The 13,595-nt window shown below is 46.5% G+C and overlaps 1 protein-coding gene across 1 annotated transcript; it reads left to right on the top strand.

The window, feature by feature from the left end:
* The first annotated feature begins 480 nt into the window (after positions 1–480).
* Positions 481–13,065, top strand: MAPK13 (mitogen-activated protein kinase 13). Its single transcript, XM_082069312.1, has 12 exons — positions 481–783; positions 4,063–4,192; positions 4,568–4,626; positions 5,723–5,831; positions 6,871–6,900; positions 7,324–7,371; positions 8,270–8,384; positions 8,740–8,811; positions 9,338–9,417; positions 9,857–9,935; positions 11,246–11,422; positions 11,775–13,065. The coding sequence occupies exons 1-12, from the start codon at positions 665–667 to the stop codon at positions 11,852–11,854; spliced, it is 1,098 nt and encodes a 365-aa protein (XP_081925438.1). The 5' UTR covers positions 481–664; the 3' UTR covers positions 11,855–13,065.
* The last annotated feature ends 530 nt before the right edge of the window (positions 13,066–13,595 follow it).

The raw sequence follows: 13,595 nt of genomic DNA, 5'->3' as shown, positions 1-13,595 counted from the left end.
TTGCTGCAGTCACCTGTACTAAGGTGGAGAACCTCATCCTGCTTTTACCACATTCCCGTTCTGCTGAGAAACCAGGCTTGGGAGAAAATCACCATCGCTTCCTTGCTCTTTGGTGGATTTAACACGGTTGTGTCCTTCGTCATGAGCCTGGAGCTGTCTTCCATCAGCTGGACAGAAGAACGTCCCAGCTTGTCTGACGAGGTGCTGTGGCTTGTCCCCCAGATTCCCCGGCTCGACAAGTCCTTACTCATCCACTTGCTCAGAGCAGGGATTTCAGGAGGCCCCCTCTGAGCCCCACCAGGACATTTCTGGGCTGCTGGCCTGGTGGAAGCAGGAGCAAAAGAGCTGTGGGTGACAGTGGGGTTCCCAGAGGTGTCCCTGCCACGGGGCGGGGTGCTCTGCACCTGTACCAGAGTCCAGAGGCACCTGTACAAGACTGAGGCGTGTCAGGAAACCTGATGCCTCACCTCCACGGATGTGGAGGCGGAGGGAGGAGGGCTCAAAGACATGTCCCTTCAAGTTCGCAACAGCTGAAAACCAAGAAGGAAACTCAGTAGAGACGTTTTTTTAGCAGTGCAGGAGGCCTCGCAGTCCTGCTCTCACCCCAGAAGCCCTCCCATACTCCAGTACTCTGGGGGGGCAGCTGTCCTGCCCCTGCCGGGCGATGAACATCGCAAGGAGAAGAGGCTTTTACAGACAGGAGGTGAACAAAACCCTCTGGGAGCTGCCCAGGAGATACACGTCCCTCCACCCTGTGGGGTCCGGAGCCTACGGCTCAGTGTGGTGAGTGGGGTCCTACCTGCACAGCAGGCAGCAGCAAGGGGCAAGTTGGGGGTGTTTAACGTATTGTGCTGGGGGGCAAACGAGGAGGTGCCTGTTGGCACCCCTCCATTAGGAAAGGCCATTTGCATGTGTGATGGAGTTTTGCCTCCCACTCTGGTGTGGGCAGCAGGTTGCAGGCTTGGTCGCTTGAAGAAACTGAGATGTTTCTTCCTGTGGTCACCCTGGGTGGGCAGAGAGGGGAAAGTTTCCGCCCTGAGCTCCCTTGGCAGGTGTCCTTGGGCAGCAGCTCAAGGACCAGGTAGGCACGGGGCTGCCACGTGCAGCGCGGCAGCTTGGGGTGTCACCGTGAGGGTGGGGGTCAGGCCGCTTTTGAGCTGCCTTGGTCTCAAGCTTGTGTTAAGGGAGGATTTCTGTCTGGCAGGGGATTTGTAAATGATAACAGAGGTGGGTATTGGAACAGGGGTGGAGTGTCCTTGCTGCTTTGTCTAAAGCAGCTGATGCTGTGCTGATAGGACCCTGCCTTGATACTGCTTCCAGCTTGAAATAATCAAATAGACATTATTGTAAACCAGGATCAGTAACAGACTGTGACTTCCTTCCCAGCTGATTATAATCCTCAAACTGCAAGAGAGCAGCATGAGCTGCTGTAATTAGTCAGTTCATCAAAGGTGGCTGTAGTGAGAGTACACAGAAGTCAGATCTTGTTTGGTTTACACTGACGAATCGGAGGAGATAGGTGACTTTTTGATAGGTTAAATATGAAGCAGTCCATTGATAGGATCTGAACAGAGCTCTTGTTTCATAACATGCAGAGATAAATAAAAAAATAAGGCATGTTCCCTTTTGTAAGTGTTGGGCAAAGTCTCTCTGACTGTCCTGGCATGGATCCTGAAATCCTGGGACCCAGGCTCTGTCCTTGTCCCCTGGCTGCGATTTGCAAGGAGTCACCCAGAGATTTCTTTCCCCACTTTACTGTCCAGGTGCATTTAAGCTTCTGAGACGCTTAAATAAGTCCTGCAAAATCAGACAAGGTTAAAGACATTCTTTATATCTGTACAGTGTTTTCTGGGTTTTTCCATAGTGCAAAGCAGGAAGACTAAAACAAAACCAACCAACCAAACCAGGCCAAAAACCAGGAGATAAGTCCTTCAAAAATTTCCTTGACTGCCAGAAACAACCAACCAACAAAACAAGTATTTCACTGGTCCCAGGGAAATTTTCAGTCACTCTGGAGATCCTGGGGGGAGGGATGAGTGTTAACAGAGCCCCAGGGTGCCAGGGAGTGGAGGTGTCACATGGACGGTGCTCAGCAGGGAGGTTTGGTGCTGATTCCGGCACAAAGCGGAGGTGGAAGTGTATAGAGATAGGATTTGCTGTCCTCTGCTGGGAATTGCTAGGAAGCTTTCCTACCGCGGCAGCATTCAAAGCTGCCGGCTTTTAAACCTCCTTAAGCAACTGAGAAGCTAACTCAGGCAAAACAGTGAAGGCGGGTTTCTTCCCTCATTAATACTGCCAAAATTCAGCAGAAGCTGTTTGATTACGTGGTCCTAGTCCCTTCCTCTGTCTTCCCTGGCTCCTCGAAGAAGTTTACACTGTGCTGTCTCCTCTGCTGACATCTACTGAAGTCCTGAAACTGAGAGGCCTCTTCCTTGCCCTCCTAAGATAACCCATGTCATCTGCAGCACCAAAGATGCCTCGTGTGGCAGTTCCAGCCCTTCCTTTGCTTTTCCTGGCTGAATGCATTGATGAAATCACCATCACACCTCTCAAAGGATGTGTCTGCTCTCATCACCTTCATTCAGAGCAGTGGCCAAGAGCAGGGAGGTTGCCTGGTGGTACTGGGGAGACTGTTGAGAGCTGTTAATAGCCCAGACCGCAGGAGTGTGCACCTAAATCTGATCACTCGTGGCTGACAATCGGATAAAGCTGTGCAAGAGACTTCCAAAATTTGCGGCAAGGAACTGATACCCTCAGCACTAAACTGAAGGGAAAGCCACGCAGAGTGGGATATTCCCCCGTCTTCTACTGTAATCAGCCCTAAACTCAGCAAAATGCACCATTATAGATGGCATTTCCCTGTTCATGGGGCCTTGTCTCTAAGCGATGGCTCTGGCGGTCACAGTGACCTGTCTGCGTCCGCAGAGCCTCAGGGCGGGAGCGCTGGCCCGAGCGGGGCGCGCTGCGACTGGTGGGGCTGAATCACGTGTCCCTTCTGAGAAGGAAGCGGAAGTGTCGGTGCGAGGCTGGGGGATGTGTGCAGAGCGCTGGCGTTCCTGTGGGCCCGGGTCCTCCGTGCAACTGAAGCCGTGGGACTGAACGTGTGATTTAAAGCCCTTCCGTTTCCCCAAGAAATAAGGGTTTACAAAGCAGTGAGAGCTGCTCTGGAAACCCACAGTGAGATTTGGCAAGGAAAGCCCTTTCTTCATCTGTTTGCCTCTTGGAGGGGTCAAGGAAGGTCTGAGGCACCATTCTGTAATGGGGTACACTGACACCACCCAGAATCCCTAATTACACCTCTCTCTGCCTGAGGACCTCCCTCCCCACTTCTTACCTGGTGAAACCTGGGGCGTCCTTTGCCATCTGATCAAAGAGGCTCCAGAAGTAGAGAAAGTGTTGTGGGATCGCCCTATCCAGCCGCAAACAGCAAACGTGACCCGCGGGAATAACGTGTCAGAACTCCAGCAATGGCTGTTGTACCATGTTTTCCTTAGCTTTATAAAAGACTATCCTTTTCAGCCAGAATGCGTTTACACAGAAGCACACATAGAGCATCAAAGATCCCAAATGCAGGAGAGTTAATTCCAGCAGCCTGTATTGTCAGTGCATGACATCCGCTGTCTTGGCTCCAGAATACAGCAAAGGTGGCTGATGTACCTTAAAAGACAACATTCTCCAAGCAGATGGCAAAGCAGAAATTGCCTTATGTCCATGAGTTAGAGGACCAGGCAGAGTTAGAACTAATCCTGTGAACTAAACCATTTGTGTTTCCCTCTTCTCATGGCTCTGTTAAGCTCCAGCTCATTTCTGCAGGTTAAGGGGAATAAAAACGAGTCACTAATACTTTGCTTGGTATCCCACCTGGTCCTCCAAAGACCATGGGCTGTGAGCTGCTGCCCAAACTCAGACAGGGTAACTTCTATGTGTGCAAAGCTCCATGGGGTTTCTCAAAGGGCATCTCTTTGCTGTTCTTCTGTGAGCTCCAGAATTAGCTCTTCTCTAGGCAAAATTTGTCAAAACCTACCACCAATGTCAGAACTGGGTTTTACTTGTCTGCCACAGTTCAGCCATAGACAAGAAGACAGGGGAGAAAGTGGCTATCAAGAAGCTCTGTCGCCCGTTCCAGTCAGAGATCTTTGCCAAGAGAGCATACAGGGAGCTGATGCTATTGAAGCACATGCAGCATGAAAATGTAAGTACTCCTTTCTCTCCACTCCTGATGAAACAAGGGGGTTTTCTTGCCACCCAGGAGCAAGTCCTTTCTGGTGGCATCACCTTTATTTTAACTGAGAGGTCCTGACATTGGGCATGTGCAGGCAGTCTCATGGTTTAACTGCTGTCTGCTGTGCCCAGTTGGCACCAGGCTGAAGCAGATGTGTAATGGGTGCTCCTGTGTATTAGTAAGACGAAAAGCAGCTGTGAAGCATAGTGAGGAGGAGTCAGATTCCTCAGATGGAGTTCTTGGTGCTCACCCACATGTGTGGTGCTAATGGAGAGCTGCTACCCAAGTCCTGTGTGCACACCCAATGCTTTCCAGGTTTAAATTTGGACATTTCTTCTCCATAAGGTCATTGGACTGCTTGATGTCTTCACCTCCGCTGCCTCCTACCAGGGATTCCAGGACTTGTAAGTTTGGAATTCGCGTTTGCTCTGCCTAGACTGAGCCTTTGCCCAAAACACTGGTGACTTAGCAGCAGGAGAACAGATCAGGTTGAGGTGCACTCCAACAGGCTGACTTGAAAAGGGGCCAGGCTAAAGCCGGACATCCCCAAGTAACGAGGAGAATCAAAAGCACAAGTCAGTTGCAACAGCTAAAACACCCAGAATACATAACATGATCCTGTGCCATGCTCACAGCCGGGAGAACACAGTATGTATAGACCAATGGGTGTAACGAAGAGGCAGTACATTCCACGGTGTGTCACGTGTAGTGTGATCCATGCTAACACACGGCCTGTGTGATTGCTGAGCTAAGCAGCTGCAGTCAGAAAAGGAAAGGTATTCGTCAGGCCCTGGGGTAATTAAACTGAGAATTTTAAAGATCCGGCTTTCTTTTCATCTCGGTTCTGGCTGGTCTGGTTTTTTTTTTTGGTGTTTCCCTTGGTGTTGATGGTCAGGTTGAATGAGTCATTTTCCCCTCCCCATCCTTGGGCACAAGCAGGGTTTGGGTTTTCTGGCTGATGCCTGGGGATTTAGCGGCCTGCAGGAAAAGTGTTTGAAGACTTTCAGAGCAGTTCCTGCTGGAAGACCATTGACTAATTAGCAGTCTCAGCAGGCAACCCAAAGACTGAAGGAAGCTAGATGTTGTCTTCCGAGGCACGGCTGCAGAACGTTACAAAGACAAATTTAGTAGCCAACACAGCAGTTTTGCAAGACTCTTTAAAGCTGTGCAAGACGTTTCAGCTCCCTGATGGGGTAAGACCATCCAGAACTGAACATCGCTTGAAGTCTACAGTAAACTAATTCACGATCACTGAGGTTCAGAAGATCCTTGTTCTTCCTTGACATCGGGTATCTGATTTGAGGGGAGGAGAGACGACAATTTTCAGAGCAGGCTGAAATCTCAGCATCATTGTGGCTATGCTAGGAACATTGTCACAAAACCTCGTCTTAGTTACAGTAAATTAGTTACACAGCCAAAAAACCCAAAGTGAGAACAAGGCTAGCCTGGTGCGCTGTGTTTTTCTTATAGACTCAAGGGCCTTGTCTTACTGCCTTTTAGCTACCTGGTGATGCCATACATGCGGACAGATTTACAAAAGATCATGGGACATGAATTCAGTGATGAAAAGATCCAGTACCTGGTCTACCAAATGCTTAAAGGGCTGAAGGTAGGTGGGTCTGGGGGAGTTTAGTGACTCCTCATGTCTCCCCTACACATCACCTCTGGGTTGGCTGTAACAAACCCCCCTTCCAATGCTGTACAGGAAGATTTGGGGGGTTTATGGCATCCCTTGAGAACGGATATTTGCTGTTGAACTACTCTTGTTCCGGCATGCATCAGTCAAAATGGCTGCTCGTTCATATCTGTCAATTGGGTATTGAAGCAATTGTCAGTCACAGACCCTGGGATGGTTTTTATGTGACTTGCCCACACCCTTAGCAGAACTCTGCATAGAAAGGAAGAGGATGGCAGCAGCAGGACCTTCTACTGGATTCGGAACAGAGGCTTTCTAAGGAGAAAACAGAGGGAATGATTTTCTATTCAGTAAAATAAGGAAGGAATATGCTGTTTTCACTGGCTTTGAGAGAGCAGAAAGCAATCCCTGCAAACCCTGGGATGTAGAGACTATGTCTTAATGCTGCTCTCTGTAACATTTGTCACCTTCATTCAGAGCAGTGGCTTAAAGGCGTTAATGAATTCACCTTAATAACACCTTTCCCCAGATCACTGTTATCTTGAGTTTAAATAAAGGGGGGAAGAACACACAGAACGTTCGACTGGTGTGATAAAAGCCACAGTAGCTTTTTGCAACTCAAATCTGATTTCCAATTTTGTGTTTTAATTATGAGAATTTTTTTTTCCACATAGTTGAACACCCAAACCAACAAAGTTGTCATGTTCCTATCTGGATTCCTGATGGCTTATATAATTTATGCTCTTAGTTTACTTGCTCTAAGGAAATATTACTCCATACCTCTTATTCTGCTCTATGCCTCCTCTTTAGACTTGGCAATATCATTGTAAACACTGTCAGAAGTTCAGTGCAAAGATTTCTTTTCGAACTGCTGCCCTGGGGGCCTGGGACCTGCTGCAGGTGGCAGCATTGTGTTCTCAGCAAGTTTGTGTTTGTAGCTCTTGTTTCTCTGCTGGAGAACAGAAAGTCTTGTCTGCTGGTGCTCACGTTGTGGCTCTTCTTTTTATTGCAGTATATTCATTCAGCTGGCATCATCCACAGGGTAAGTTCATATGTGCTATGATTCTGATTTTTGTCTGTTTAGGAGAAACACAGCTTGGTTGTAAAGTTAACAAATTCCTAAACATCATTTCACTAACAGCCTTGTCTGCTCTGAGGTCTCCTCCTCCCTCTTCTCCCTCTTACACCCTGTATGTGTTTGGATTTGCTCATTTGTGCGTAACTTTGAGGTAATGCTGTATTTTCTGATGCATTTTATGATTATTTTTTAAATGAAAACCTTTTCAGAAAAAAAAAATAGTAATCTAAAGCTGTACGATGTAGCAGACATGGTGTCTTTGCTGTATTGATACTGGACTTGGGATATTATGGGACTCCATCAAAGGCAAGCAGAGGTTTGGCTGAGGCTCATGTTGATGTGCTGCAAATCAAAACTTCCTTATTATTCTGCTCTTGTCTGTTGTAGGACCTGAAGCCAGGCAACTTGGCTGTGAACGAAGACTGTCAGCTAAAGGTAAGTGGAATAGCACCACGTTGTAGCGTGTAGCATATTAGATTGCGGAGGAACTGCTCTGCCAGCAGGAATACCGGCGTTTAGGCACTGTCATGTTTCCTCTTGCCTTCTGAGACCTGATTCAAGGCATTTAATTACTCGGGGGTTGCAGGCAGTGGGAAATAATCACCTGCTGATGTAACTTGCTGAATCAGGGCTCAAGACTTGGAATAAACATCCTGTCACCATAATTCCTGTGGCACAGCAGTTCATAATGACTTCCTACTGCTGAGCAATACTTGCATTAGGTGAATGATCCCTGAAGGATAACTACAGTTACTCTTTGGTTCTCATTGACATGATGGTTGTGATTCCAGACAACGTAACTTTCAGTATTGCACTGAAGGGTTTCCTTGCAGCTCGCTGGTGCAGTGCTCTAGCACACGTTTTCTGCAATGTATGTTACAGGGAATGGCTCCGTTGCCTGTAAAGGTTGGGTCAAGCCATGCTCATCTCCAGTATTGAGGGAGAGGCCACCCCTATCAGCTGCAGGGTGTTTTAACAGGAAATGGTGAGTCATGGTGGCCTGGGAGCATGCCTTCACCTCTGGATTATAGAATAACTTACTTAAATAAAGCTTCAAGAAAGGAAGTGACCTTTCAGGTAGCACGCAGCACCGATTATATCTGCACAACAACTGGTTTTGAAGCCAGCTTGCGATTTATGGTGGAATTAAGAAAATTAAGAACTTGTTAGTTCTTTGAACCATCCTGTGGGTGCCTGTGGTGTGTAGCTGGAGCTTCCTTATTATCTGACTAGATCCGCTTTGTTTTCTCTTAGAAGTAGATTCTTACTTGCTCGTAGGATTTCTCTTTTCTTTCCTTCCCTTCCTTCTCCCTTTTCTTTTGGTGAACTGCAGATCTTGGATTTTGGCTTGGCCAGACATGCTGATGCTGAAATGACTGGCTACGTGGTTACACGCTGGTACAGAGCCCCAGAAGTAATTCTGAACTGGATGCACTACAACCAGACAGGTGAGCTGGGTCGCTTCAGCGGTATGAATGTCCAGTGACAAGCCAAGGGATCCTGCTGTCATGCCTGGGTCAAATCTCATGTAATTGTCCAGATGTTTTTTTAGTTTATCATCAGTGTCCCCTGGGGTGGAGCAAGTACCAAAGCTGTTGCATGACTCCCAAGGTTAGTGCCTTGGGGAAATGATGAAAGCAGAGGTTTTTACAGCCTAGAAACAACATGGGAATGTGGGAAGGGGGAGTGAAATGTAAATCACTGCCTTGCTGCAGACTGAAAAAGCAGGTGAGAGCCCAGAGGTCGTTACTTCCGTTTACTGTCCTTTTTTTTTTTTTCTCTCTCCTTTTTCTCTCTGAATAGTGGATATCTGGTCTATTGGCTGCATCATGGCAGAGATGCTGACTGGGAAAACACTTTTTAAAGGAAAAGATTGTATCCTTTGAAGCTGAACCTTTTCCCTGGGTAGGGGGGTAATCATTCTTGGCATTTGTAAAAGAGCTTTCATGAAATAAGCTACTGAGAGAAACAGGTGTCAGTCTAGTTTACCAGGAGGTAATCACAGGGACCTGTGGGTCTTTTTGGTGAGGAAAACACAGATGGTAGGAAGGGACCAAGCCACCCTTAGAAATACACCTCTGTGTGGGCCACGCGTGTTCCACGTCAGCAGTTTAACCTTGTGCAGCCACAGCTCCATGCCCAAACCTGAGGGCACGTACCCTGACAGCGTTGTGCCAGCAAAATTATCTGTTAATGAAAATGGCATCCTTGGAGGAGAGCCTTGGAGCTCTTTTTGTCAGTTTAATGAGTCTCCACTTGTGCAGTTCTGTTGGGTTTGTATCATAACCTACTTGTAGCTCGCTCGGCTCCTCGGGCTCTCCTGCACCCAGCCCGCAGGCTGAGCGGGTGGGGGTGCCCAGGGCTCACTCCTAAATGGGTGATCTTTAACACGGCCTGACAGACCTAGATCAACTGACTCAGATCCTGAAAGTAACAGGGCATCCAGGAGAAGACTTCATGGAGAAGCTGGAGGACAGAGCGGTAAGAAGGTTCACTGTGGCTTCAGGTCTCGCTGGCAGAGGTGTGGTGGGGAGAGGTTAACGTGGCTGTGTCTTTGAGACGGGAGAGGTGTTGTTTCTACAGCAGTACAGAAGCCACAGCAGTCTCTTCCCCCTTGGCAAAGAAGTGGGGTACTGCCACATCTGATGGATTTGGCATTGCGTGTGGATTGCAAGGACTCCTGTGTGAGGTGCCTGACACCCCAGCAAGCCACCAACCTCCTCCTTTCTCCAGTTTGACCCTTACATCAGGAATGTTTCTGTATCTCCTTGCAAACTGATCACTGAAATGTGACATCTGGGATGATTTGCTCTTTGTTTGTCTCAGCTCACCTGAGTCATGAGATGCAAGAGCTGTATTTCCCATCCCCCTGGCACTTGTGCATGTGCAGTAAATGTCTGTGCTTTCCCTTCTGTTTCAGGCCAAGAGTTATATCAAGTCCCTTCCTAAAATCCCCAAAAAGGATTTGTCTGTGCTTTTCCCCAAAGCCAATCCTCAGGGTAGGTAATCTCCAGCATTTCTCACAAGTTTTCACAGCTAGAAAGGAGCCAGGCCGACTGCCACAGCTGCGATTTTCTTCCTTCTCTTTCTTGGGACTTCTTGCTTCTTCCTCCCTTGCAGTTTGTGTCTTGCTCCTCCCCAGGGTAAATATGTATGAATTAAAGCAAAATTATTCTTTATTGGCATTAGAATTGCAATGTTCTGCTGTCCTTTTAATTTACTCGATTTAAAAAATTATTTATTTAATTTTAAAATGACACAGCCTGTAACATACAATATTTAAGGAAGAGAGAAACTTCTGACTCTTGCATCAACAAGCCAGAAGAGAGTGAGTGCTGTATATAACGGGATGTTCAGGTTGCGGGATGCAAATTATGAGAATAGGACAGTTGCATTATTATCAGCTCCACTTGGTATGAGAGTTGGGATGAATTTTGGCTGATACTGGCTTCCAGAGCTTGACGGTTGTAGCCAAGCACGTGATATTAAGATCAGTAGCATTTAGATTAAGAAAAACCCCAAGCAAACAAACAAAAAATCCCACAAAAACCAACAAACTCTTCTTTTTTCATTATTATTTCCTAGCCCCACATCTAAGACACCATTTGTTCTGATAAAGTGCTAGGAGAGCCCCACAGTCCACTTAAGTATTTATTTATTTATTTATTTAGTGCAGCTTAGAGCTTAACTGTTGTTTGAACACCTGGATCTATTGATACTTAACAGGCAGCTGAGATGTGCAATTTTCAGTGTAAATACTGATCTCTTATAAGGAGCTCTTTTCTCAAGCAGATTAGAGGTGAGAGAGAGCCAAACTCTTCTAAAAGCTGAAAGGAAGAAAGCATTAAGCTGTTAAAACCAAGGGGGATTGGGGCTGACAGACCAGTCGGTATCTGAGTTTCCTGCCTTCCTGTTTACCAGGGACATATAGACTTAAGACTACTTTGAGTTGTAAGGGTCAGAGTGAAAGCAAATTATTAAAATTGAAAAAATATCTTGATGTTACTAGCTCACTGTTTATGTTCTTGCAGCCCCATCTGTGCAGCAAGGCTTATTAAAGACTAATCTGTTATTTTCACACAATTTACATGCCCACTTCTGCTAGTAAGAGCTCCCTGAGGCTGCTGTTGGGCAGATTTTGTATACCCACTGAAAGGAGCTCCACGCTACCTTGGCCAGGTTGAGGAATTTCTCATTTTCAGGTCTGGAACGGTAGTACCAGAAACACTAGTCCCATCACTGGGTTCACGCACAGCATGCCCGTTCTCCGTCGTACCCTGCTTAACCCCATTCCTGTCTTCTCCTACAGCAGTGGACCTGCTTGACAAGATGTTGCAGCTTGATGTGGAAAAGCGCCTCACAGCGACGGAGGCGTTGGCTCACCCGTATTTCGACCAGTTCCGAGATGTTGAGGAGGAGACAGAAGCACAACAGTCCTATGATGATTCTCTGGAACATGAAAAGCTTTCAATAGATGAGTGGAGAAGTAAGAAGTTTTATCTTCTTTGAAGTTCCTGTCTAGCATGGGACTTTCCTGCCTCTCTCTGCTCCCTGTGCACATGCTGAGTAAGGCTGTAATTGCCTCTCAATGAATGTGTACATCTCCCTTTCCTTGCTCTCTTGCTTTCATATATTCAGCAAAGGTCTCTCCATCTCTTCAGCCAGACTTTTTCTTTTTTTTCCTCTCTGCTTTGTCTTTCTCTTCCAGCTTGTACCTGCCATGTCGTCTCTACTGAACACCTCCTCTCCACACATATAATGGTCAAACTTAATTTGTGTCCTCTAAAATCCCGCATGCTAGTGATATTCACAATTAGTTTTCTTTCTATTTTTTCAAGAGCATATTTACAAGGAGATCTTGTCCTTCAGTCCCATTGCACGGAAGGACTCAAAGAAGCGAAGTGGGATGTCATTGTAGCAACTGGCATGGCTCTGGCCAGGATTCCATTCTCCTGGATGACCGATTGGATTTACTCCACGCTACCTTGCTGGTGGCCAGCATTTGGCCTTGTGGGACTTCTCTGTGTGCAAACACAAGGATGACACCATGCTGTGGGCATCAGACTTTTTTCTCCTGAGCCCAAATAGTTTTCAATGCAAAGGATAAATATATTCTCATTTAAAACTTCAAGTGGGAGAATTTTACCTGTTTGATTTTTTTTCCATATTCATCCATGTGAGAGTGCAGGGGTTTCATTGCTCCTTTCTCATTAACCTTTCCAAGCACAGGTTTTAGTACAATATTTATATATAAGGTAAAGAAAAAAGTAAAATTTTCCAGAAATCATATGATCATTTTGGTTGGAAAAGGCCTTTAGGATCATGAAGTCCAACCGTTAACCCAGCACTGCCAGGCACACCTCTAAACAATGTCTCTAAGAACCTCATCTACGCATCTTTCAAAAACACCTCCTGGGGATGGTGACTCCACCATTTCCCTGGGCAGCCTCTTCCACTGCCCTTTAGGTGAAGAACCTGCCCTGGCGCAACTTGAGGCCCAAGTGAGTCCCATGCAAAAGAAAAATAAACAGTGAAATTCAGCCTAAGAAGACATTATCCAATCTGAGTGCATTCCCTTTCCCTGAGCAATCAAAGAGCATCCAGCACAGTGAGGTTGCTGGGACCATCTTGACCCCAGGACACTGTGGGAATCCAGTGGATCGTGGGAGTGGTCTGTGTTCAGAACAACTCCAAACTTTTGCCATACATACAACTCCATGCCAGGGTGCTTCCCTCTCCAGACAGCTCCTGTCTCCTCTTTTTTCTCAGCTTGTTGCATTCCCTAGGGTTTGATCAGTGCCATCTACTCCTTACTACTTGCTGCAAACACAACCTGGGAATTCATGGTCACTTCCCACATTGATAGACTGGGCATCCCAAGGAGCTGGGTTATAATTAACTGTCCTGCTGCCCTTTCTTTCTGCTCAGCCTGGCTTCCCCAATGGTTTTCTCTTCACCATGCTTATCTATCGCTGGGCAGCGTCTCCCTGGAGCCACCCTGCCTGCCCCAGGCTACCTTTATCTCTCAGTGGGGCTCGTGTTTCCTTGCATCATATTCACATTTCATGAAAGGAGTTTGAAAAACACCTACTCAACAGATCCAGTGACTCAGACCAACTTTGAAATAGTTCAAAATCAGCACGAGAAAGAAACGGAGGGGGGTGTGTGACCCTGACGGACACCATTAGCCAAAGAAGAAATGATCTTAGCCAAGGCACAGGTGTGTGTGTTATATGACCCACACTGACACATAATTAATGTATATTCCTCTCCTGATTTTTTTTCCCTTGTGTATTTTACATACTTAAACCCAAAATTTAGTCATAAAAATCACTCAGCCATTAAGTGAACATGCTAAATTCGATAAACTAGGCCAGCCAGAAATACGTTTGCCCTTATATTAAGGATGCATGATAGAAGTTAATATGAATAGAATTTTTGTGCCTGTCTCAAATAATGTACAGATGTTTATCTAGAAATACGACTTACTTGTTATTCCTGCATTTATTTCTGAGTTTATTATCTAGAGCAGTTTTTTTTAATTTGGAAGTCTTCATTGTAGACAATCTTTCTGTGTAAGTTTTGACAGCTAAATAGGTCTGTGATGTTGCAACTGTTGCAACTTTATGGGCCATATTTATTAGGTACTTCCAAATGTG

The sequence above is a fragment of the Streptopelia decaocto genome, assembly GCF_964273445.1.
Source record: "Streptopelia decaocto genome assembly, chromosome: 19".
In the NCBI taxonomy this organism is placed as follows: Eukaryota; Metazoa; Chordata; class Aves; order Columbiformes; family Columbidae; genus Streptopelia; species Streptopelia decaocto.
The sequence above is the reverse complement of the archived record's forward strand: the minus strand, read 5'-3'. Positions and strand labels throughout refer to the sequence as shown.